Source organism: Equus przewalskii, chromosome 19 (genome assembly GCF_037783145.1).
Source record: "Equus przewalskii isolate Varuska chromosome 19, EquPr2, whole genome shotgun sequence".
NCBI lineage: Eukaryota > Metazoa > Chordata > Mammalia > Perissodactyla > Equidae > Equus > Equus przewalskii.
Window position 1 is genome coordinate 41,342,193 of NC_091849.1, and position 25,887 is coordinate 41,368,079.

The 25,887-nt window shown below is 57.1% G+C and overlaps 2 protein-coding genes across 5 annotated transcripts in view; both read right to left on the reverse strand.

Moving 5' to 3' along the window:
* The window catches only part of TFEB (transcription factor EB), a 45,386-nt gene extending 29,974 nt beyond the window's left edge, over positions 1-15,412 (reverse strand). Inside the window, exon 1 of one of the 4 annotated variants that reach the window (XM_070584618.1) lies at positions 15,139-15,412. The gene's annotated coding sequence lies outside the window, so the exon portion shown is untranslated. Of the gene's footprint in view, positions 1-4,674; positions 4,832-15,138 lie in introns of those variants that run through there. The other 3 variants (XM_070584612.1, XM_070584613.1, XM_070584619.1) reach the window with 3 other exon arrangements.
* Positions 15,413-16,942: 1,530 nt separating this feature from the next.
* PGC (progastricsin) lies at positions 16,943-25,838 on the reverse strand. The gene is given in 11 exon segments (XM_008538904.2): positions 16,943-17,256; positions 17,973-18,075; positions 18,885-19,161; positions 19,591-19,737; positions 21,146-21,287; positions 21,290-21,344; positions 21,768-21,898; positions 22,756-22,873; positions 23,289-23,487; positions 24,939-25,009; positions 25,578-25,838. Coding segments are annotated over 11 exon segments (1,680 nt in total). The 3' UTR covers positions 16,943-17,080.
* Between the last annotated feature and the right edge of the window lie 49 nt (positions 25,839-25,887).

Genomic DNA, 25,887 nt, shown 5'->3' on the forward strand with positions numbered 1-25,887 from the left:
AGGGACAGCAACACACTAACTAGAAAGCAGACATCAACAGTGGGGAAAGCTGGAACTCAGGGGTCCAAACCACGCCAGGCCCCGCGGTCTCCTGCAGGGAGGTCCCCCTTATTTCTTCCATGTTCTCCCCTCCGCATCCCCAGAAATGACAAGAATCATTAGATTCATGGACACCTGTACACGAAGTGAAAATTAAGAGAACACACGCACATAAGGTATCAGAGCTGCATCTGTCTGTAGCTCCAGACGAAAAATGAGAGGAGGAGCTTCGCCCCACAGTGGAGCGGACTGAGGCTCAGAAAACCGAGGGAGGTTTCAAGGGGCCCCACGGCTGGGATGAAGCCTTACTGCCTTCAGTCACCCTGGGAAGCATCTCGCAGGAGCCCACATGCCTGGCACAGCCTCATCTCCCAGCAATGCTTGAGGGAAGAGGACTACTGGGAGCCAGAGGGAGGGGGATGGAAAGGCAAGGAGCCTTCAGGAAGGGAGCAGTACTACACACAACATTTCTCTGGGAAGAATAGAGGACGGGGGGGTGGGGGGGGGGGTGGAAAGGAAGGGGTGTCCCAGGCAGAGCACTGGCCACGGAGTCAGGAGCCCTGGTTCTATTCCCAGCTCTGTTACAGATAACTATATGATCTGGGAAAATCATTTCCTAGGCTTTGCTTCAGGTCTCAGTTTCTCCACCTGGAAAACCGAGCTTTGCACACCAAGCCTTTGAGATATCCTGGGGGATATCATAACATTTTGAAGGTGCACAATGAATATTATTACCATGTTGAAGGCTCTGACAAGTCCTGCAGCAAAGAAACCCATTTCGCTTTTTTTGACTCACACTCTCCCACACCTGCTTGACCACCAAACCCTTCTACAGAACACATCTTGGGAAACCCTGGAGTAGATTTGGGGTCAAGAATGCAAAGGCCTGCAGGGGCCAGGAGGAAACATGAAAGCTTGAAGCAGGCCCAAACAAAACCCATCAGGACCTGCAGTTAGCTGCAAGCCCCCAAAACCCTCTGGCAGCTCTGGGGGTACAGGGAGTCTGGCACTTCTGTTCTATGAAGGCCTCCCTCAGGACCCACCCAGGGTTTTGATCCCATCTGATCCTCAATAATCCTCCTGAGAGGGACGAGGAAGGAGTCAGCACCCTGTGTCACACAACTGAGGAGACTGGAGCCTGGGGAGACTGGAAAACTGGTCCAGGACCACATGGTGGCCGAGGGCTGAGGCAGGAGAGGTCATGAAGCGGATCCCACTTAGGGCCCTCACTGTGTATCAGCACCTTCCCTCCATTAATTCTCACTACAACTCCTTGAGGAAGGCACTGGTGCCCCCACCTCACAGAATAAGAAACTGACGGTCAACGAGACGAGAAGCACTCACTGTCCAAGGTCACAGCCAGCAAGTGGTACCACCCAGCTTTCAACCCTGGCAGCCTGAATCCAGAACTCACGCCCTTGGCCCGGCTCTGCCACTCACTAGGTAGCCACCCTAGCTGAGAAACTGAACCATTCTGGGCCTCAGGTTCCTCACCTATAAAATAGGATGATAAAAAGACCTGTGTATGATATTACTATGAAGATCAAATGTGCAAATACATGAGAGTGCTTAGCACAGTGCGTGGCACCCAGGAGGTGTTCAATTTTTGTGACCTATCATTAAATACCACGTCCACTATGGGACTTCACACCTGAGCCTCTGGGCTCTGGGCTCAGCAGGCTGGAAGCCGCCACGGCCTCCTGGAAAGCGGGGCTCTGCCAATCAGTCCTGGGGAACAGCCCCTTCCACCTCGCAACACAGACGTCCAAGCTGGGGCTCCTGGCGTGCCCCATGTAGGTGGCGGCTCTGGAAGTTGGAGTTCCCAGACCGAGGTCAAACCTGGGTCTCATGGTCTGAGGCCCCTAACAGGCCACCTCCTCCTCAGAGCCGGGGATATCCCCAGCTCACCATGGGTCACGGGCCTCTCCCCGCCATTGCCCCACAGCCCCAGGTCACGGGACGGGGAGGCAGGGGGCTCTCCAACCAGGCAGCTGATGTCCTTGTGACCTTCCCGGGCCCTCCCAGGCTTGGATATGACAACAACAACCCATCCAGAGCTCTCCCCACTTCCCACAGCCGGCTCATCCACGTTAGGTCACAAGATGGACATCATCACCCAGAAGGCCGGCTGCTGGGGGGCTAGTATGCCCACTTCACAGATGAAGAAACTGAGGCTCCGACTTGCCCTGGGCAGGGATCTAAGTAATAGAAAGGTTTCTGGCTCCTGGACCAGGGCTCAGGGCTAAGCCAGGTTCCAGCCCAGACAGGCCAGAGCCAGCTGGGGCAGCAGAGGGGAGGAGCAGGCTCAGGAGGCCTCCGGAAGCTGAGGGGGAGAGGAAATGGCTGAGCCGTGGGCCCTGGGTCTCACCTGGTCACTGCAAATCCAGCAAGTCCTGTGGGTGGGGGGAGTATCAGTAACCCTGAGTCCTCCTCTACCCCCACCACACCCCAGCAGAGGAGATGGGCACAGCTCTTGTCTAGCACTGAGATGACCCCCACCCAACTCTCTGCTCTTGCTACCATGGGCACCTCCGCCATCCTGGCTCTGCAGCCCTCTACAGACAGGGATCCCCCGCCTCCCAAGATGGCTCTCCAGCTCCAGACCCCGAGCCAACCATTCACCCCAGGCATTGTCTCCTCTCACTGCCCCCCAACATGTGGTCATCACTCAGAAGCCCTCCCTGCCATCCCTGCCCTCTACCTCTGCTGACCCCCACATGGCCCACTCGCCCAGCCACCTCGCTAAGCATTGGGTCTCCACTGCCCAGTCTGGCCCCTGGCATGCGGCTCTGGGTCTTGCACTAAGTAGGTGCTCCAGAAACATGGCAGCACGGGACAGAGAGCATCTCTAAAGCAGTGGCCCCAAATATTTTGACCAAACATATTTTCTTTGGCCCAGCACACGTGCACACACACACACGGAGTGCATATACACATGCATATGAACAAAAAAAGTTGTGCAAACAATGCTTACAATACTGTGCAATGCACTTGGATGTTTTCTATGATTCTTTTTCATTTAATATATTACGTCTTTTTCATTTCATTTTCATGGAGACCAACTAAGCTAATTTCACGGCCAGATGAGGGGCCAGTCAGTGGCCCTGATCCGCAGTTCAGATAATGGCCCTCCAAGGATGTCTGTGCAGCCCAGCCCCCGACCTGGCACACCACCCTGTCTGTAACAGGTGCCTAATAAAGGCATCCATTTGTCAGACACTTACCCGGGGCAGGCCTGTGCTCAGCATTTTGTTATGGTATCTCATTTCATCCTCACCATCGCCCTCTTGCCCTCTCGGAGGTAGGGGCTGTGAGGAATTTAACATGTGAAGAAACCCAAGGTCACACCGTCAACAGCTCAGGCAGATTCAAAGCCAAGTCTGCCTGAATCTGGAGCCACATCCCTAACCACCGCTCACACTGCCTGCCGGGTGAGTGGCCCTCAGCCCTCTCCTAAGTCTGCACACCAGCAGGAAGCTCGCCCCAAGGAGGGCCACTCCAACTCCAACTGCTGAGAAGCTGTCTCTGTATTCACTGCATCCTTTCTGTGTGTTGACTATTCGACTGCAGATGGGGCAGAGAGAAGACAGGGCTCCTGGCAGAGCCTCTCACCCCTCACAGCAGACCCCGCTCCCTCCTCCCCACCTGCCCACTGCCAGCTGACCCCAGAGAAAGCGCTGGGATGGAGGTGGCGGGTCCACCTCAGGGCTCAGGAAGACCATCCTGCTGTCTTCATCACCGATATTACTGCCCTGGGGCAAGTCCCTTGACCCCTCTGTGCCCCCATGAGCCCATCTGGGGTGACTGTGAGGTTTCCAGGGGCTGATCCAGGTCATGGAGTAAGGCCTGGGGAACACGAGCTCTTATTATTATCAACTTGAATTCCCACCATCAAAAATAATGCTCTCGAACCCTGGGCAACTTCTGCTGTTTGCACACAAACAGACTCTCATACAGGTAAACCGTCACCTGTGCAGGGCCTCCCTCACCTGGCACCACGCACCCCGCTGAGCACTCAGCATGAACTAAGTCTTAATCCTCAGGATGAACCCACACGGTGGGCATTCTAATTGTCATCTCCGTTTAACAGAGGAGGAAACTGAGGCACTAAGAGGCTAAGCTTCCCAGGATCACAGAGCTGCAAGAGGCAGGGCCAGGATTCAGACCCAGGCGGCCGGCAGGGCGTCTGCTCCCGGGCTCTGATGGAAGCGGGCGTTTCCCGGTGGCCTGGCCGGCGCCCAGCTAAGCACCTCCGCCGTCACTCCTCCCGGGGACCTGAAGACAAGCCCGGGAGACAGCAGCGGAGGCTGAAGAGCTTAGAGAGCCCGCCGGGGATGGGGGTGGTCCTCAGAGGAGGCCCTGGCAGCCGGCTCCCCATTTCGCAGGGTCTCACCATCCTCGCCCCTGAGCCTGGGCAGGGGGCAGGAGGCAGGGGGCAGGGGGCAGGGGGCAGGGGCCCCTCCCCTGCACCACCTGCCTCCCCAGCCCCAGCCCGCTCAGTATCTCCCCTACCGCGCCTCAAGAGACATCCCGATGCCAGTGCTGCCTGCGTGACCTCGTCCCCAATCTCCCACCTCCCCAAAGACGCCACCCGCACGCACACCCGCACACACGTGCGCGCACACGCCCTCCTACCTGGGGGAGGGCGGCCCCCTGCAGGGAGGCCCCCTGGAAGGCTCAGCTCCTCGGGGGGCCGCAGCCCAGGGCCGTGGCCCTGCCCCAGCGCCAGCCCCAGTTTCCTCATTTCCCCCGCACTGTTTCTCACCCAGCCCCCTGCACCTCGGCCTGAGAGGAAGTTGCACAATCCCCTGGGAGCTGCAAATGTGGCGGAGGATTACTCACGGCGCAGGGTAACCGCGCACCGGAAGTCCTCGCGCAGCGGCCAGTCGACCAAACGCGGACCTGGCGGCTCCCAGCTCCCATGTCACCCCCGCGGGGCCTCCGGCCACCTCCAGTGCCCCTCCCTGCTCCCAGAGGGAGCCTCTGGTAGCCCCCCGCCGCCCTCACAGCCTGGCCTCGGGGCCCCAGGCCACGCTGCCCCCTGCACCAAGATGGAGAGGCGCAAAGGGGCAGGAAATTGCAGAAATACCACCAGGTCCAGTGTGGCCGAATCCTAACCCACACCTCTTCCCAGCCCCGCCCGGAGACATGTGTCCTTTTAGCCAGAAGCCCCACAGTTCACCACCTCCTTGACTGACCACACACCTGTCACCTCAGCCTTGGGCCTTCCCAGGGCCTCCAGACATCCAGATCATGGTCTTACCGTAGCCCACCCTGAAATGGACCCTGAGACCAAGCATATTCCTGTGAAGCTCTGGGAAAATCTGAGTCACCGCATAATTTCCACTTGTGGGAAAACTGTCTTGCTACACATGCAATTTCAGAGGTTCCTCAACCCCCAAAGTACTTCTCTTAACAACCTGTCAAAGAAAGAGACTTGACATTTCAATAGTATTTCTTTCTGGTGGCCAAAAGATTCCCATCTTTAGTAGATAAATAATAAACACTCCTTGTCAAGAAAGGCTGGCAGTCACTACGCTGTTATCAGCCATCTGTACCTCATGGCGGTGAGTTGAGTAGGCCCTTTCGTGAGAGTAGGTTTCAGAAAGGGACAGTGTAGCAGAGGGAAGATTAGGCAGGCCATAGCTCCTGGAGAAGGCACAAGATGCCACGGGGGTGAGGTGAGCCCCAGAATGGGGAAGTCAGAGAGGCCCAGGGAGCTCTGACCCACTCTGGCCCAACCTTGGGCCCTCCCTGGGACAGCAAACTCTGGAAGGACACAGAGGGTAAGGAGGAGCCTGGCCTGGGTGTGCAGAGACCCCAAGGATGACCTCTGGCTCCTATCCCTCGCTGCCTGGACTTGCAATGGGGCCTCAGATAAGGAGAATGATATGCACCTCTTATCACCCCACACAACCTTGGACTCCCACTCAGCTGCGGACAAAGTCAGACATGGTTTTGCCTGGGCCCCAGGGCTCTCCAGAGAGCCCCTTATTTCTGCAACCCTCATCAAAAGGCTGGGGCCCTCTGGGCAGTTCCCTCACAGCCCTCTGGGGCCTGGACAGCAGCAACCAGCAACGAGGCTCACCTGCCGCCTCCAGCTCAGGGGACTGGGAGCCCAGTCAAGGGGGAAGGGCCGGCGAGGGAAGGCCCTCACTCTGCCGGAAACAGTGGCCACAGGCCCCTTTGCCGGGATGCCTCCCAAAACAGCTCCACAGCCCGCCTCTCCCCAGTCCTGACGACAAGGCCATGGAGGGAAGGGAGCAGAAACCCTTGCTACCCTCATTTTCAGACCAGGAGACTGAGGCTCAAAGCCCGTAGTGGCTTCCCTAAGGCCAGGCAGCCGGTTCACGGCAAATCTCGGTTTCCTGGCTCTTTTCCCAGATCAGAGTTTCTCAATCTCAATCCGACTGACACTTAGGACCAGAGAATTCTTTGTTGAGGGACAATCCTGAGCATTTCAGGATGTTTAGCAATATCCCTGGCCCCTACCCACTAGATGCCAGGAGCAGTCCCTGAGCTGTGACAACTAAAAATGTCATCAGACATTGCCAGGTGTCCCCTGGGAGGCAAAATCACCCCCGGTTTGAGAACTACTGGCCTAGGAGCCCCTGAAAGATGAGCGTCAGCCAATTCTAAATTGGAGGTAGCTGCAGGGGGCTCTAGAGGCCCCTTCCTTGGCCAGATGCACCAAGCAGAAGGCCTGAAGGCATCTTCATCTGGGTGGTAGTTAGCTGGGTGTTCACTTTTCTAATTATTTTTTACATTATATATATACATATATATACACATGCATGTGTTTTCAGCAATTATGCTATACTTCTCAATAAAAAGGGAGAGAAAAAGATGAGATACAAATAAATAGACATTCTAATATTTTCTTCTCACTCCTTGCTTTGAAAACCACTATAATTAGGCCAAAAAAACTGGATGAGAACCTATAGTCCATCACAGGTCTGGAGTATCCAGTGATACTCAGGGCTGTGTGTGGAGGGACTGGCGCAGCTGGCCCAGCTGCTGGATGCCCCTCAGCCCACAAGAGTTGGGCACCACAGCGCCTTTCATCTCCCACCCCTTCCCCAGGGCGTCCCAGCCACCACAAGCGCCTTCCTGGCCGAAGGCAGGGGGCTGCCTCGGCCTGGGCACCCTCACACCCGCCTCACCCTGCCCTGGGCCATTCTTCTGGGCCCCCAACACCAGGGCTTGGGGACTCATGCTAGGAAGGCACTGAGGGAGCAGCGTGGGCCTCAAAAACACCCTCCAAACACACACAAAGAAGGGAGGCAGAAAAAATAAGTTGAGGATGGAGAGAAGCGGGACAGTGAGCAGGAGAGAGACACACACACATGCACTAAAGGCCAAGGTTCCAGATGTCGTGGAACTACATGGAGGGTCAGAGGGATAGGACATGGGGGCAAAGGAAAGCAGGCGAGAGAAGGTACTGGAGGGGAGGGCAGCAGACTCATGGCCTCAGGTTCCAGGCCCAAGTCTTGGGGCTCAGCAACAGGCAGCTCCAAAAAGGCCTGAGTTGTTGGGCCCAACTTAGCACCACACCCCCAGGGCCCAGGGCTTCAAGTGGCAGGTGGGTGGCTCAGGGGCCTCCCTGTGGCCTCCCCTCACACTCAGCACCCTCTAGTCTTCCTGGAAGGAAGGACTTCGTCCAGGAAGGAAGGCTCTCGGGCCTGCAGAGGTGATCCCCAAGTGACAGGACCCAGGGGCCCGAGGGCGGGCAGAGGTCTCTATGCTGGCATGGGCCCTTTGTAAAATCTCTCTCTGGATCGAAGGAGAATGCTCTTCAGAGTGAAGGGCCCGGCACCGACAGACACCTCTCCATTCAGTGAGGACGTTATTCTGTGCTATCATGCTCTGTCCTCTGCGGGGGTGGGCGGCTGTCAGCATTGAGGGAGCAGCTGCATTCTTATTCCCACCACGCTGCTGGGCTGGCACAGTGCTAGGCCCCCAGGGGGGCTCAGTCCCACCTGTTGACCCCAGTGGCGCTCAAGGCCATGGGGTGCAGGAGTCGCTTCCTTATGCTCCCTGGGCCTCAGTCCCCTCCTCTGGATGATGTGGAGGCAGCAGCAACCGGCCTCTAAGGCCCCCAGTCCCACAGCCCCAATCAGCCTCCAGCAAAGCCAGCCAGCACTTTCCTGGCAGGGGCAGCCAGGAGTGCACCTGGCTACAGCAGGGAGGGGAGGAGACGCAGTGGGGGTGGACAGTATAGTGTGTCACCTCCTGGCCACTCTGCACCCTTCAGGAACTGCAGAGCGCTGGGGCAGGTGCTGTCCCGAAACCAATTATAAACAAGGCAGAGGACAGGCTGTGACTTCCCTTGGCAAACAGGAGAAAACAAACCAGAGCCCCACCCCACAGCCCCACTGGTAGAACTGGGCAGGGGGCGGGGGTGCTGGCAAACTCTCTTCAGAGAGGGACAGACTGTAAGCCCCACGCCAGCCAGAGCAAGGCTGGGCCTGCATCACGGGGGACGGAGGCAACGAGCGCTTCCTTGTCCAGCTGTGTGCAAGTCCCTGGGTCTCAGATGGTAATGCTCCTACAGGGCAGAGGCCACCCATAAGGCATTTGTTGTGTCCTCATTTCCAGGCACATGATGGGGCTCAATTCACGTTCACCCACTCACTCCACAAAGATTTCCTGAGCAGCCACTATACACCAGGCTCTCTTCCAGGTGCTGGGGATACCACATCAAACAAAACAGACCCAACCCCTGCGCTCAGGATGCTGATGTTGGAGCGTTCCATTCATCTGTTCACTGGCTCAGACTCCAAGCTCATCCGCCACCCTCCTACAGGGCTGAAGGACCTGCCACCACTTCTTACTGCTTACCAGGCTTCACCCCAACTCTCCCAGCTTCCAAGGAAGACTGCACCCCCACAAGCCCAGGGGTGAGCCCCAGGATCACTCAACTATCTGCTACCCTCAAGGCCCAGGACCGCCTAGAAGATGATGGAGACAGCCACCCGCCCTCCCTACCTCTCCAGTCTGGAAGAGGAAAGGAGAAGGGCACAGCTGCTTTTTCTGTGTGTTTTATGGTTTTTATTATTAACAGGAAATACAAGTCAAACACTGATCCAATACTTGCCCTCCACGGGGTGGGAAAGTACAGTAACACGATGGGTCTCTCTACAGCCTCATTTCAACAAATCGAGGGGCCGCTGTGGACACCTCCCCCCCAATCCAGTCATGCTGCGCTGGCTCCAAGCACTTTTGCAGGAGCTTCAGACCCTGCCCCGCATTCTGACCACTCTCAGGGCTAGTGGTGTCCTTCGTGGTCCGCCTCATCCTGCCTTAATTGAGCAGCAAATATTTCCTGAGCACTTGTCCCAGAGGGTGGGGCCCACACCACAGGCTGGACAGTGGTCAGTTTACCGGGAGGTGGGGAAGGGAGGGCTGACTATACCAGGGACTGGGGGGCACCAAATGGTCTCAGAGCGGTCCCTGTCCCTGGGGATCCAGCTTGGAAAAGGAGACAAGCCTAAGAGGCCCCGGAGAGGCCCCGGAGACAGAAAGCTCTTGCCTGGGTAACTGCAAAGAGGCAGGTTCTCAAAGTGTGGCCTGGGGACCAGCAGCATTAGCATCACCTGAGAACTTGTCAGAAGTGCAAATTCCACACCATATGGAGTTTGGAGACCCACTGCAGCCCTGCTGATTCCAGACCCTCTCAGTCAGCAACCCTGGGAGTGGGCCCAGCGAGCCGTGTTTTCACAGTTGCTCCAGGTGATTCTGATGCCCACTCGAACTTGAGACCCACTGTCCTAGAGAAGGGGCATCAGAATCATTTGGGGAATTTTTAAAAATATTGATGCCTAGGCCCCTCCCCCAAGATTCAGATGCAATGGTATTTTTTAAGAGCTCCCAGGTGATCATAATATCCAGCCAGGGCTGCGGTCAGATGAACAGTCCCCTGGTCTCCTGGAAAGGTGTGCCTTGACGGACAGAGGATTCGGTTACAAGGAGGGGAGCAGGGAAGGGTGTGGCAGGAGAAGGGACCAGCATGAACAAGGGCTGGGAGGAGGGCATGGGGATCATGGGTTTCTGGATAGTCTGTTGGAATTCCTGGATTAATCCTCACGGCATCACACTTTACCCTGGGAGCCTCTTTGTGGATAAGAGCCAACGAGGAGGGCTGTCCCCAAGGAAGCTGGATGGAGGTAGGGACGGCCAGACTTCATTTCTCCTCCTCCCTATGCCCACAGTTAAGGGCCAGGAAAGAAAACTAGTGATGACTCTGCCTCTTGCTTCTGCCCCTCCCGACTGCCCTTGGCTCTCAGCCACTGCCCCATCACCTCACAGCCAAGCACTTCCGGTGGGCACAGTAAGTCCAGATCCTGCCCCATCGCTGGGATTTTCTCTGCCCTCGGTGACATCGCAGCCAAGGGCATCTGCACCTCTGGTGCAGAGAGAAGGAGGGGCAGGCAGCAGGCATGCAGGGAAGAGCAACAGGTCACCAGTGGGTAGTAAGCGGCCAGGCCAGATGCTACCCAAGGAATCCCGAGGGGCAGGGCTGGAGTGGGAGTGATGCTGCAGGCACTGCAAGTCCCCTGTGTTATCTTGTTAAATGTGGAGACTAGGCTGGGTATGGTACAACAGGGAGTGGTAGGCACTGTGGCCATGGAGTCTACAAAACCCCAGGTAAGGCATTTCATTTGAAGATGTTAGACGCACCGGGCAGGCCTGTTTGCAACCCATGGGTCTTTATTTCTTCCCTAGAGCTCTCTATGCCTCTATTTTCTCACTTGAAAATGGGAAATCAAGAAATAAATGAGTTGTAAGACTTAAGTATGATGATAACTAACATTTCCTGAACATGGCACTAGTCTAAGTCCCATCCATGCAGCACACATCGACATGCTCAGCCCTCACTACAGCACTGTTAGGTAGAGCTACTATAACCCTCGCTTTTCAGGGATGGCAATGGAAGCACAGTGGGGTTAAGCAGCTGGCCCAGGGTCACACAGCTAGTAAGTGGCAGAGCTGGGGTTCCAAGCCAGGCAGCCCAGGCCTGGAGCCCACACTCCCAACAACCCCTGGTGAGGCTACACTTCGCTCAGTGCTTGATACATGGCGGCTGCAGCTATGTCTAAGAAAGCCTGGCTGGTCACTCCACCAGGGCCAGCCTTTAGCTAAAGCTCTATTGAGGGGACTTCAGCGGTCCCCCAGACCCCACGTCCCTCCCTTTCTGAAACCTCTCCTGTCCGGGTGCCTTAGCCAAAGATCTGCAGAAGGTTCTCATCGGAGGGGACCCCACAGGTGATCTAGGTTCACAGATATGGAAACTGAGGCTGAGAGAAGCAGCGCCCTGACCGAGGCAGCGTGCGGTGCCCATGTTCTCCTCATGTTTTTGCTGTGTTTCATTGTCCCCTAACAGTCCCCACAGCCTCTTCTCCACATCTGATTAAACAAGTTAACGTCTGAGGTTTCCAAGGAGACCCAGGAAGCCTGGTTGGTAGCCATCTCATCCTCAGGCCAATCAGGAGTGCTCGCCAGGGTCCTTTGGTCTCCTGGGTCTGCAGCTCAGAAGAGCAGCAAGGAGACGAGTGTGGTCCTGGGGCAGGAGCCTCGGCAAGTCCCCACCCCTGCTCAGAGTAGGAGACCCCGGATGGAGAAAGAAGTTTCCCAGACCACCACACCTCCACCTTTTGAGAGAACTCCTAGGGCCGGCCCCATGGCCTAGGGGTCAGGTTCAGCACACTCTGCTTCAGCAGCCTGGGTTCGGTTCCCAGGCGCAGACCTACACCACTCATCGGTGGCCATGCTGTGGCAGTGACCCATGCACAAAATAGAGGAAGATTGGCACAGATGTTAGCTCAGGGTGAATCGTCCTCAGGAAAAAAAAAGAGAGAGAGAGAGAGAACTGGGAAACCCTGCAGTGGTCTTCTTTAGGGACTGAGAACACGCATCTCGGAGTCAGCTGGGCCTGCTTAGAATCCCTCCCGCTTCCAGGCTGTGTGACTTCAGGCAACTTGCTTAACTGCTGTCTGAATCAGTGTAATGAAAATAATAATTCCTACCTCACTCTAAAGAGTAAACGCATAATAAATGTTGGCAACTATTGTTTATAACTAAATTTCATTATAAAATTGTCTTATAGCATAAAAAGAATAGATGAATATTTTATTAATATACTCTTGTGTTATTGTTACATTCCCATAGACACACGTAGACAAAATTCATCTATACACGTGTACCTAGATACCTGCACTCTCACAACCACACACACAAACTCCCTTTGGTTACACACACCCCACACTGACACACAGAGCAACACCACGGGCTCACCCCGTGCCAGCACTGCTCCACCCTGAATCCTCACATGGCCTAGCGTGCATTTCATCGCCCTCTCTTCAGATGAGGATGCACACATCAAATGCATATACGCTCGCTCTATCCTGGGATGTGGACACTTCTGGCAGCTCTGAAAATCCTGACCTCCCTCCCTCTGTATCAGAGGAAGTCAACCCAATGTCCACGGTCACCTCCAGGGCAGCCCCACACCAGCCCCCAGTGCTGACGGCCCCCCATCCCTAGGACAAAGGCCCAACCTGGCTTTCATGCCAGCTGCGGTCCGGGAAACCCCTGCTGCTACTGGTAGAAATCAAGTTGACTTTGAAAAGGAAGACACAGAAGCCAGGGGGTGGCTGGGCCACTCCCTGTGGGGGCAGGTGCTAAGTAACTCTATAAACTCCTCATGATGCAATTACAGCCATAAACAGGGCCCCAGGAGGGATCAGGGCCAGAAGCCAGACCCTCAAAGGGCAGCCCTGCCTGAGGGGTAGGAGGCCCACTCACCTACTTTCCAACTGAGAGGCTGAAAGGAGGGCCTGAAGGTCAATGTGGGGAGGCACTGGGTATCCCCACAGCCCGGGGCCCTGAATGGGCTCCTGCCTGCCCTGGCCCAGCCCTGCCATCAGCCCTCAGAAGCCCAGGTGGTTCTCCGGGGACTCAGTGCTCACTTGAGATGTCCCCTGCTCCACCCCCTGCACCCCTTCCATGGACCAGAACCAGGAGACCTGGGTTCGCATTTGGCTGCACCTCACAGAGTTGAGCTGAGGACGAAATAGGATTGCAGCCGTAACAGGCCTTGTCAACTATAAGCAATATTGGCTCCTCTCCCAGAGAAGCAGAGCTTAGAGTCACCTAAAAATCACTCTCTGGTTCGCAGCTCACCCATCCCAGTAGTCAGAAGTCAGGCAGAAAGAAGGGGGCCAAGCAAACTGCTATGTTTCCCATGGCTGGGGAAACTGAGGCATGGTACAAGCTTACAGGCAGACTACCAGGCACAGCTCTCAAGGCAGCCAGCCCTTGCTCTTCCACTGCCTCTAAGGCTGCTGTTGCTGGCTGGCTCTCTCCCAGACGTGATCTGCCTGCCCGAGGGCCTGGGGGCTGTCCCCGAGGCTGGGCACAGAGAAGGCCTCAGAGGGAATAGGCCAAGGAGCCAAGAACTGTGTTCTGATATGAGCCACCTCCCCTCCAACCCCGCCCCCCCCCCGCGTCTGGCCGCCGCCCTACAGGAAACCAGAGACCAGCCCCCCACTGCCCCCCCCCCCCACCAGTTGCCCCAGAGTGCCGGGTCTGGGGCTGGTGGAATCTCAGACAGGGTGGGCGCAGGGGCCTGAGCCCACATCCCACAGGTGTCACTGGGCGCCCACCCCGGCCTTGTCCCCGTCCCTGCTAGACTAAGCAGCCCCTCCCTCAGGGTGGGAGGCGGGAGCTGGGCGGTAATTAACTGACACTTCCCCGCGAACGCTAAACCAAAGCTCTGCGCACAAGTTTAGTCCAGAAACTGTCGGCGAAGAACCGCTCCCAGAACAGACAGGCGAGTGGGCGACGGCTGGAGTTGACGCGGGATCGGGGAAGGCCGCCACCGCGGCGAGGGGCTGGCAGGGATCGGGGACGGGGGAGCCGGGGCAGTGCGGGCGCTCGCGCAGACGAGCCCCGCCCCGGGCGCCCTCCCGCCCTCCCCCCGGGCGCGAGGCTGGGGCGCGCCGGGCGGCTGCGGCGCGAACCTGCTCTCGCAACCCGGAGCAGCTAGGGGCAGCCGTGCGTGAAGCCAAAGCCCGGGCCGGGAGGGGGCCGAGGGGCGGGGACCCAGCTGGCATCGGCCCGCTCCCTTCGAGGAGGCAAGCGCACGCGCTGCCGCCAATATCTGACCCGGGTACGGGGAGGGGGGAAAAGAAGGGGCGCTGATTTGCGGGCCGGACAGCCTGGGGTTGGGCGCCGCGGACTCAGGGAATAGGGGGAAGGGGGCGTGTTTTCTGGGATTCGGGACCCAGACGGTAGGGGACACTCGGGGGGCGGGCAGATGGCTGAGAGCTCCAGCGAAGGCAGAAAGAGGGACTCGCGGAGGGTGAGCTCTGGGATTGGGGTTCCCTAAGGTCGTGGAATAACGCAAGGGGAAGAAAAAGGCTGTGCTCAGGGATACCAGGGGACGCGGGCAGGGGCGGCCGCTTCAGGAAACCAAGGGGGAGAAAGGGACGGGAAGGGAGCGAGGGATGGTACTTCCCCTCGCCCCCCCTCCAGCAGCCCAGCCCCCGGGGCGTGGCGCCGCTCCGGCCCTCCCACTCCCCCGGACCATCCAGGCAGGGCCTGGCCCGGCCGGACTCGGCCCCCGCACACCTCCCCTACCTCCGGCGCCCTCCCCAGAACCACCCGCCCCAGCCGCGTCCGGTGGAGAAGAAGTGGGCGCAGGGCCCACACGTCCCTTAAACTTCTTGCAAGTACACTCCCACGCCTCCCGCCCCTTCGACTCCCAGCTCCCCGGCCGGGAAGGCCCATGCCCGCCCCGGCCCCTCCCGCCTGGTTACATAAGGTCGCAGAGAAGCCGCCCCCGGCCCCGGCCTGAACGGAGAGGCCTGAGGGGCTCCCGGGCTCGGCGAGCAGCCCCGCTCTGGCCACGCGCCAGGCGTCCCGAACTAGACGGACAGCGGGGCGGGTGGCGGCGCGGCGCACACGGTCCCACTCCCCTCTCCACCCGGCACCCCCACCCACCCACCTGTCTCCCGGACCCACGGGATGGGAGCGGGGGAAGCCTGGGGCGGGGGTTCCGGGCCCTCCGCGCTCTCCTTGTCCCCCAGCCCCGCTCACCTAGCTCTGAAGGTCAATCCGTCCGCCGCCCGCGCCCCGCGGCTCCGGCAACTTGTCCCAAGTTCAGGTGTCCGGCCCGCGAGCTGTGCCTGCCGCCCCCTCCCGGGCTCTCCGGCTCCGCGCCACCAGGGAGGCCCGCCCCGTCCGCCCTTCCCGCTGCCGTCGGCGCCGCCGCCGCTCCCTACGTCCAACCCGCGGCCGCCGCCGTCTCTGCTGTCACCGATCCCCGCGCCCGGCGCCCGGGCTCCCGCTGTCACTCCGCACCCACTTCCCGCCGCGCCCGGCAGAGGGCAGCACCCGCCCCCGCGACTCCGCCCCGCCCCTCCCCGCCCTGCCCCGCCCCTCGTCGTCCCGCCGCGGCGCCCGCTGGGAAGCGTAGTCCTCGCTGCGGCTCTGCCAGGCACGCCGGGATTTGTAGTCTCGCTCTGTGGGCCCAGGACTGGATACAGGGACTTGGCCTTGAGCTTGGAACCATCCTTCCAGTTCGTATCTGCCCCTTTTTCAAGTTTTCTTTCTCCTCTCAGGCAGTGATGTCCCGAACCAGAGATATACCCTCTGGCCTGCCTGACCCCAAGGAGAGGCCTGCAGCAGGCTGCCTTTCCTGAGTCTAGGAAAGATGTAGGGTCCCAGATGGTGCGCTGTTGCCATAGAAATTCCTCCGTGGCAAACCTGTTACCCTCCTGGTTTATAGTAGGGTACCTGAACTGGATCTGGAGCTTTCACCCTTGACCCTGAGCGTAAGGGACAAGGTTAGGGTCAGCTGGTCAAGGACAAGGTGAAAGAAATATGAGTGTAGAATGGAACCCACCTCCTCTCCCATTATGAGTTTTCGATTTATACTGCCTCTACACTTGGGCCTCATCAGTCTGAGCTTGCTAGTACCCCCCACCACCATCAAAAATCAGATATGTTCTGATCTCCTTTCATGTCCACTTTCCTTGTTGGAAGTTACAGGGTCCTGAACCATCATACTCTGCTTTCTCCTCCTCCTCCCCATCCCATGCTGCCCTAGCTTTCTGGATCTTTTGCTGGATGGCTCCTAAGGAGAACATGGATGAAGTCCAGAGGGACAAGACCTCTTGCTCAGTTGGTTAGAGCAAGTGGGTTTGATTTCCATGTGATTCAGGTAGCTATTCCTCCTACCCACCATTGAGGGCCAGCCCTTCTTCAGATACAAGCCCTGGGACATAAGGGTTTGGATGAAAAGAAGATCAGTTTAACTCCGCCTAGACCTTCTGAAGTTTTCCTGGAAACAGGGTCTGGTGGCATCACCCTCCTTGCTAAAGGACCCATGACTGTTACAAGTACACAGAGGCATCCAGCATTCCTCAGAAATCTCCTAGTGCAAACTTATCACAGAGAAGGAGGCGGAGGCCTAGGCTGGAACGCACTGGACTCCTAGTCATACAGCTAGTGGACAAACATGGAGACATGCGTGTGGACATGCATGGGCTAATTCTGCTTGTACTTTTGGGATATTAGGTCAGCAGAGCATTCCAGGTTGAGTAGGGCTCCTTTGCCCATCAGAACAGAATGCCCTGCCTTGTGCCACTACCCACTGTCTTCCCTCTCCAGGGAGAAGCTGTGAAGAGACTCTGAGGGGTACAGGGCCCATCCCCAAGCCTCACCTTATGCCCCAGTTCTCTTAGAACCTCAGTGACCCATCCAGAAACCTCCTAGCACCTCGGGGAGAATGTGGTCCAGCAGAGGCAAATCTGCCCCTGGCTCTCTCTCTCCCATTGCCTGAGCCCAGGAACTGCCCTACAGGCTGCAACTCCCCTCTAAAAACCATGAGCTGGCCAACATGGAGAAGAATCATCTATTAGGAGAGAAAGTTGAGAGTCCAGAAAAGGAAGGCTGAATCCAAAGAAGCACAGAGAGAATCCCCTGCAGTGTGCGGGGCCGAGAGGAAGAAGAGAGCTCAGGGGGCCAGGCACTGAGTCTAGGTGGCAGTGGCGAAACCCACCCTGTTGTTGCCCATGCCGTAGACAGAATAGTAGGACCTGAGGAAGACGTCCCGGAGGACTCACAGGGGCTGGCCATTCTGGGAGGCCAAGTAGGTGGGTTTGACCCCCACAGTGCAGTAGCCATTGTTCTGCACAACACAACCGGGCAGCACTCATTCATTCACTCACATGTGGCCAGGGCACTGCTCAGCCCCGAGCCCCGGGCCAGAGGCACAAATGCAGAAATGAATGAGCCAGGGGCTCTGTCCTTGAGGACTCGCAGGCCAGCTGAGTCACCAGCAGGCGGGCTAGTGAGAGAACATTTCTGGAATGGGTGAATGCAGGCTGCAATGGCCGTCTGCAGGGTCTCCTCTCCCTGTGTTCCCTCCAGCCTCCCTCTTGCTCCCGATTGGGGCAGGTCAGCCTGGTGGTAAAGCTTTCAAGTCAAACCAACCTGCATTCAAACCTTAGCTTCACCCTAACTAGCTATATAGCCTTGGGTCACTTACTTAACCTCTCTGAACTTCCAAGTTTTCACTTGTAGAATGGAATTTAGAACCCTCCTCATCGCATGTTGTGACAATTAAGTGGGATAGTGTTGGCAAAGTGCTTCGCACAGCTGCTGACCCTGGTAAGTGCTCAACAAAGAGCCCAGTGCTTCTCCCCACCAATTAATAATAATAATTAATAGTAGATGACATGCTTCTATGTCACAGCCTCGTTCCAGAGAAGGGAATTTAGAATCAATGAATGGGGAAAATAAGTCAGCGCTGCGAGCAGTCGGGAAATGGCACAAGGTGAGCAGACCGAGCATTTCTGGCCCCGCCCCCCTGCCTTCCTCCCACCCTGACTCGTGTCCCTCCTGGCTCAGCCTGCAGGGACCACGACTTAGGTTGAGGATGTAGGAGGAGGGTGGCAGAGAGAACTGCACACCACTGATGATAAAGGAGAAGGTGGGCAGGTTCTGGGTGCTGTTACAGTCCACAAGAAACTGCAGAGAGGAACAGGGCCCACCTGAGAGTACCTGCCACCCCCGCTACCCCAGCCCCTCTAGTCCCCAGCCTGAGCCCCAAGTCTGCTTTTGGACTGGAGGTTGCAACACTAAGGGAAAGTCTTGTGTAAATCCTGCTGGCATTACACATTTGGACTCACGCACAGTAGATGGCATTTGGGGACACCTGAGCATCTGCCCCCTAAAAACATTAGTCTTGCCTGGATTTCTTCATGAGAGATTGAAATCTATGCCCCTTCTCTGCGAGTGTCTTCTTAAAACACATAGGTCTGGAGAAGGAGTAGCCCAGCAGCCCCTCAAAGTTAGTGGGATGCACGAACTAGGCAAACACTTTGCTGGGCTCAGGAGAGAGGCAGAGCAGCGGGCACGGCCCTGTGGAGGTGAGGGGCTGTGGATTTAAGGGTTGCCCCTGTCTCTCACTGGCTTGGCCCCCAGGACTGTTCTTTCGCTCTTACTCCAAAGCCCAGCAAGTGTTTAACCTGTTTCCTCTGAGGGGCTGAAGCTCAGAGGAAGTTCTGCCTAGCGGTAACCTCCCCACAGCTCCTCAGCACAAGCATCTGGCGCCCCAGAATCAGCCTCTAGGCCCCCAGGCTGCCCCCAGCCCCAGCCATCCCAGTTCCCTGCACCCTACTCCCCCCCCCCCACCCCACCCCCCACCCCCGCCAGTGCCTTGGGGCAACTAGAAGCTTGGAGGCCGAGAATCAAGCTATTCCTGTGCTCCCAGGAGAAACCATAAATGCCTCCTGGCTGGCCTCTCCTAGGAAAGAGGATGCCTCCACCAGACACACCTGTCCGTACTGGTCCTCCTGGGTCCCCGTGGCCTGCAGAAGGGCACTCACATATTGCTGGGGCACAGTGAGCAAAGATGTACCTGTGTCCATGATGGCCTGGCAGCCCTGGGAGCACCAGCAGGAGGCCTGGCCACCAATGAGGAACCTGAATGGTGTGGAGATGAACAGCCTCAGCACCCTCCAACCCAGATCAGCTGGAAGGTGGGCTTTCCCCACCACTGAGGGGCAAACAGCTACAGCCACAGAGTCAGGGTGCATCTCAGGAAGGTAAGAACTTTGCAGAGGTCAATCCAGCCATCCACCTGCCTCACACCATACCAGAGTCTATCTAAATGGCCATGGAATCTGTTTCTAAAAAAGTTCCAAGGAAGATTCTAGAAACACTGAAAGCCACAGCAACTGATTCATTGTAAGTACTTTGAGCAAATTAGTTCTCACTGCACTCACATCCCAGTTTCTAATTTGTAAACCCATAGGGTTGGACTAGAGTCTGAAGTGTTTGGGATTCCGAGTCCTGCCCCTTCCTATGTTGCCTCCATCTCACCCCTCTTCTCTAGGCTGAGCTGGGTCTTGAATCTCCAGAGGGCAGCTGTGGCTTTGCAGGGGCAGGCCTCAGGGGTCCTCTGTCCCCACCCCCCAGCAGTACCTGGATGTATGTGTGTGACGTGAAGTGCCTCAAAGCCTGCTCCAAGGAAGTGCCCACATCCCCAAAGCCCTGCCACAGACTCTCTCCTCAGCACCGATCTGCCAGTGGAGCTCCAGGGTGATGGGGCCTAGGAGATGCGCCACGTACAGCCTGTTGTCCACACCCTCAGAGGTGACTGCTCCCCCGTCCTGAGACCCCTGCTGGCTGCAGGAGGTGAAAGGAAAGGTGAGTCAGGGAGTGGCTGTGGAAAGGGACTTCCTTGTTGAGCAGTCACCCTCAGAGGAAAACAGAAGTCCTGCTCTGGCTCCAGACCGGGGCTCCCTGAGGCAGAGCCATGTCCCCCCTCAGACCGGGGCTCCCTGAGGCCGGGGCTGTGTCCCCCCTCAGACCGGGGCTCCCTGAAGCAGGGCCATGTCCCCCCTCAGACCGGGGCTCCCTGAGGCCAGGGCTGTGTCCCCCCTCAGACCGGGGCTCCTGAGGCCAGGGCCATGTCCCCCCTCAGACCGGGGCTCCCTGAGGCAGGGCCGTGTCCCCCCTCGGACTAGGGCTCCCTGAGGAAAGACAATGTCTCCCCATATCTCTGACTGGGGCTCCCAGGCTGAGCCTATCAGAATTCCCAGTGCCTCAGGCTCCCAGGTTATGCTGCTCCACAAAGTCCTGCCTGTGGGGAAAGCACTGGTTGTCTGGCCCCTCCTCCTGACGCCCTGTTCCATTCTCCTGTCCCTTCCACTTCGTGCTGCTAGTGCACTGTGTCACTAGGAGCCTGACCTGGGCCCAGCTTGTTACTTTTCTGCTGGGACTGAAGGGAGGTAGAGCCTTGGTGGAGAGGATGGAGGGACATTCTGTGTTTGTTGCAGAGGCCTCCCCTCGTAGCCGAATGTGAGCGTGGAACTGGATGGTGCTCCTAAAAGCTAAATTCAGAGTAATTGTAAACAGAGGTAGAGAGTAAGTCAGCAACATTAGTAACAGGGTAATATCATAGAAAGTCCCACTCAACTGATTAAACTCCAGATACTAGATGCTGCCAATCTCTAGAAAGTGGTTGGTTAATTCTGGCGAGGAAAAAAGCAAAGTCCATCCCAGGCCACTGACCCTCTTCCACCTCCCTGGGTCCCAGGCCCATCCCTGTAAATAACCTGCATTTACCTGGTAACTTGTTAGGGGTCAATGGCGGACCTAGCCCAGAAGACTCCAGGACCTGGCTGGAACAATGGATCAAAGGAGATGAAGCAATAGATTACCATACAAAGAGGTGTCCCGATGGAAAATGTTTGGTCAGAAGACAATGAGTTGACTGGGGCGCTGGGCAGGAGGTAAATCCAAGAGGTACTGAGAATCAGCAGCAACACTCACAGCAAAGCTCAGCTAGAAGAGAAGAGCTTCTGTTGTGACCAAGAAATGCAAAGAAGTCAGAGGGGGTGGGGACAGAGGCAGGGGTCGGGGAGAGGGGTGGGGTGCGGGAGGAATCAGAAGCCCAGGAGGGAAGGCCCTAGGACAGCAGTGGCTGGCGCCAAATGGCCACTGGGAGGCCTCCAAACCCCAAAGCATTGAGCCTCAGTTGTCCAGGCCTGGGGGGGTTCTGGGAGTTGGGGACCTCCAGGCGGGTCCTCACTTGCTGAGGTAGACGCTGAATACTGGGCTGGTGAGGGCACCCTCCTGCAGCAGGCCCTGTAGGGCTGTGGTGGCCTCACGCATGGCCAGAGCAGGGTAGGCCCTGCTCGTGATGCCTTCAAACTTCAAGTAGATGAAGTTGGCCCCGGCCCGTTCTCACTCAGGTTGAACTTCTGGTTGGGGGCATGGATGCTCTGGACCTGGAGGGGCCACAGAGGATGGGAGGTGACAAGTGTAACTTCGCTCCCCATCCCACACTCCCCCAGAGACCCCTCAACACTCGTTCTTCATCCCTCCCTCACTTTTGCTCCTTCCCCTCTTGGCAGATCCTGAAAGAGCCGCTTTCTCTTTCACGTAGCCTTCCCTGATGGCTGAAGCACTCGCCTTACCATCTCCTTCCCCAGGCTTTCAGCTCCTTAAGGAAAAGGACCTGTCACCCCATTCATCATGATTCCTCAGTGCCTGGCACATCATGGCCCCAAGTGAGGGCTGGAGGAGTGAATGAATGAGCCTTTATTATACTATTTCCTGTCCTGTACAGTAGAGCACAAGGTGTTTTTCCATATTCAGGGTGTCTGGCTCAGTCTCCCCATCAGACTCCATGTCCTGGCGTGGGGAGCCGCAGACAGCATCACTCACCATCAGAGTGTGAAGAAGCCGGTGAGGCTGCCGCTGCCATACCGCATGCAGGGAGAAGGTCTGTCTGTTGGCAGAGTGGGTGAGGGCTGCCTGGGATTGAAGTGGGCGTGGTCAGCTGCAGGGTGAGGGAATTCTGGCTGGCTGGTTGGGGGCTATCCAGCTGTCAAGCCTGTAGGGTTTCCCGCCTGTCTCCCAGCCTGTGCTCACATCCTGGGACTTCAGCACTCCCCAGGCCACCCAGTTAGGGGTAGCCAACCGAGGTTCCTGGCATTGGAAGGTGCATGGGAGCTGGTCAGCCTTGGCTCCAGAGCCCCCTCTGACTTACGGACTCTTGGGGTACCCTAGGACTGTGATCTCCCTGTGGCGGGTTGCATGGAATCCATCTCTGTCTCGCTTGCCCCCAGCAGATCGCCTGGCACAGAGTAAGTGCTGAGAAATTACTCATCAGATGAAGAAGTGAATGAGGGTCTGGGGCATCCCTGCATTCCCCCGACCCTCACCCAGTCAAGATGCTGCCGTGCCAGGATCCCAAGATAGTATAGGGCAGGGCCAATGAGGAACCCTCTGGACTAGAGGGGTCAGGACCCAAACCCCAAGGCTTCGGCAGGGACCAGGGCAGCCTTAAGAAAGTAAGTGAACATCGCCAGTCTCCAAATACAACTACAGGTTGGGGACCACATCCTGTATTGTTCTCCCATTTGCCTTGGAGAAACTCAGTGAGAACTTTGTAAAGAGTGGAGCAGAGTGGGGTGGACTGGAGACATGAAGGACGATGAGCAGAGAAGGTAAAGGGGCTACACAGCTCCAGAGCCAGCTTCCCTCTGGCTTAGGTGTGCCGTGTGACCCTGGACAAGTCCCTGGTCCTCTCCAGGACCGAAGCTCCCCCCAGCAATCCCTATTGCTTGGCCATTTCCCAGAGGGTGTCAGTGCCCTGCCTGCTCGCTGCGCTCCCCTGCCCAGCCCAGCCCTCACTGCGGGCCTGGCTCTGGCAGTAGACAGAGGGCACCCACAGGCTGGAAGAACCCGTATCAGAAAGGCCCAGGAAGTTCTGTGGTGGGGTCCCAATGCTGGTCTTGCCAAAGCAGGAAGCCTGGGGGGCCATGAGGCAGTCTGTTAGCTCTGGAGGGATCCAGGGAACATCAGGCCCAGCCTCCTCCACGGACAGAGCAGGGGAGGGACCAGCCCCTGCCCTACAGCCCGCACCAGAAGCAGGGGCCTGAGCCTTCCTTCCATACTTGCCCAGAACCTACAGACCCTCAGCCCATGCCCACCCAGGGCAGCTAGCTGCAAAGTTCTCTCAGTGGACTGAGCTGCCAAGTGAGCAGGGGCCCTCCCGTGCTCTGCCCAGGGAAGGCAATCTGGGCTGGCAGGTCTGAGAGAAGGGAGCAAGCTACAGGGGACGGGTGGGAGGGTGCAGAGAGGAGGGGTGCAGCTCATGGCCCAGGCCTGGCCCTCAGCCTTTGGCAGCAGGGAGAGGGGTACCCCCGGGGAGGGTCAGGACGCACATCCTTGTAGGCCATGGGCTCATAGGCCACGCCGACGTCACCAAGGCAGTACTTCCGGACGGGGCTGTACTTCTGGGTCCTCAGGAGTTCCTTCAGTAAGCCCTTTTCCTTCGTCGTTTCATGGACGGACTTTACTTCTCCAGGGGGACTCCACAGCAGGTTGGGTGTCAGGGCGCTTCTAATAGCCCTGACCCCCAATCTCTCTCCACTCTAATGTATGCCTCAGTTTCCCTGCCACTCTGTCCCCCCACATGTGTCGCTTGTGTGTGTCTGTGTGTTTCACTCCTCCTCTGTCTCCGTCTCTGTCTCCATCTGTTTCTCTCTGTCTCAATGTCTCTTTCTATCTCTGTCTCTGACTTTTTCTCCCTCTGCCTCCCTCTTTCTTCCCCTCTCCTTCTCTTTCTCTTTTCTTTTCAAAACTCTTTTCAGGACTTGCTCCAAGATTCAGAAAACAATGACCTTCACCCATGCATGCCCCTGCCTCCCATCTCAAGGGTCCTCACCCCACCCTGGTCCTCTTCTGTCAAATAGCCCATAAATTCCTTCCCAGGAAGGGGAGAGGAACTCCAGGCATTGTCCTTTGAATATGTGCATTTTTAAAAAGGTTTCCGAGATGGCCAAGTTCACCCCAAAGAAAGTCCTCTTGTGTGGTGGCCCTCAGGCACCCCGCTGGCTGAATGTGACAGACAGAGCATGGGTATAGGGGAACACGGCTAGACTGGGACTGAGAAGACAGGATCCTAGTTCTGCCCCTCCTGCTCATTGTCTGCCTGGGGCCAGTCACAGCTCTTCTCAGGACCCCAAGACAATGGGGAAGCTGGCCTTGGTGGTCTGGAGCCCGGATCAGCTCTGGAATTGGGAGTTATGAATTGTGGGTTTCTGCCCATGTCACCCTCATTCTCCTCCTCCCAGCCGTGCTTGCTGTCATTGCCTAGGGGGTCTCTGCTGGTCCACCCAGGCCTTGCTCCAGGCTGCAGAATTCCTTGCATTCTCCAGAAATTCTCTGCTAAACCCATCCACCTTGTTGCCTCATCCTAACCACCTCTACAGAATTTGCATATTAAAAGAAGTTTCTGAGAGGAGCCATCTCTTTTCCCAGGAATCACTCTTTAATGATGGAAGAGCAGCAGTGTGGCAGGCCAGGAGCTCCCGTGATGTCCTGTGAGCCATGCCACCTCACTCCCTTTCCCCTGACACCTCAGCATATGGAGATTACATTACTGGTGTTTCTGCTTGGATGATTTTGGCATCTGCCAAATAAATTTGGGGCCTTAAGGAAATTTTTAGCAATGTCTCCCTACCCAGAAATATTTGTTCCCTTCGGTGGGAGGAAACCACACCTGCCATTCAGGTCTGCTTGGGCAGTAGGACCCCTACTCTCTCTTTCGCTCTCTCTTTTTCGGGTCTGCCTTTTCTCATCAGATGGGGGAAGGGACGGTGCTTCTCCCTTCGACTGGAGTTTCCTGAGGGCAGAGGCTCTATCTCCTCCCACCTCTGGGTCCTGTCCTACACCTGCTCAGGGAGCCTTCTCTGCCCCTAGCAGAAATTCCAGACCAGAGATAGATTGGGTGTCTCCTGGCCAGGCTGCCCCTCGCAGGGTTTCAGTCTCCTGCTCAAGCTGCTGCACCACTAGCCAGGCCACAGACTTACCTGACCTCTGCCGCCTCCAAGAGCTGAAGGCCGAAGGCCACCACCGTCCACTTCAGGACGCCGATTCCCAACTGGCCGCAGAGGAAAAGCTGCTCCAAGTTGTGTGGTCACCGTGGAGTGAAGGCCTGGGCACTCCCTCTTCCTTTATATCCCGGGATCTGGTCCAGTCCCTGCCTCCCTGCCCTGGGCAAACACGACCTCAATCCCGGGTGTACCCTGTGCTCCGTGTATCAGTTGTTTCTGTGTGTTTTCCATCTCGATGGTGGCCGCAAAGGACTTTTCATCTTATTGACTTTTTAATACAAGCAGTGGAGGCCAGGAGGTGTGCGCGATAAGAGAGAACAAAGTTGCCGTGAGATGGAGCAGTGAAGACCACTTCTTGTCCAGGACCCAGAGGTTTGACAGGGGCATTTTGGGGTGAGGGCCATGGGATCTATAGGCAGGTGTCTCGTCCTCGGTACTATTGACATTTTGGAACAAATAATTCTTTGTTGGGGGGCTGTCCTGTGCCCGGTAGGATGTTTAGTGGCACCCCTGGCCTCTACCCACTACATGCCAGCAGCAGTGCCCCAGCTGTGACAACCAAAAATGTCTCCAGGTATTGCCAATGTCCCCTTGTGGAGCAAAACTGCTGAGCACCACTGGTCCATGGGTGACGTGCTCGAAGGTCTGGCTCAAGTCCTGGTTCCCAGGACCCCCAAGCCTTTGAGGGGTGCAGTTGGGGGGTCTGGGGATGATGCAGTCAGTAGCTAGGATGATGGTAATGATAATGGCGGTGGTGAGGGTGGTGCTGATGGTGGTATCATTAGCCCTGATGCAGGTGGTGCAGCTGGGATGCCAATGGCTGAAGTCCAACCTATTTGGGGCAGCTTCAGAGGCTTTCCTGGTCAAATGGGGCATTTGGAGAAATTCTCATCATAATTCAGCAAGTACTCAGGACACACCCATA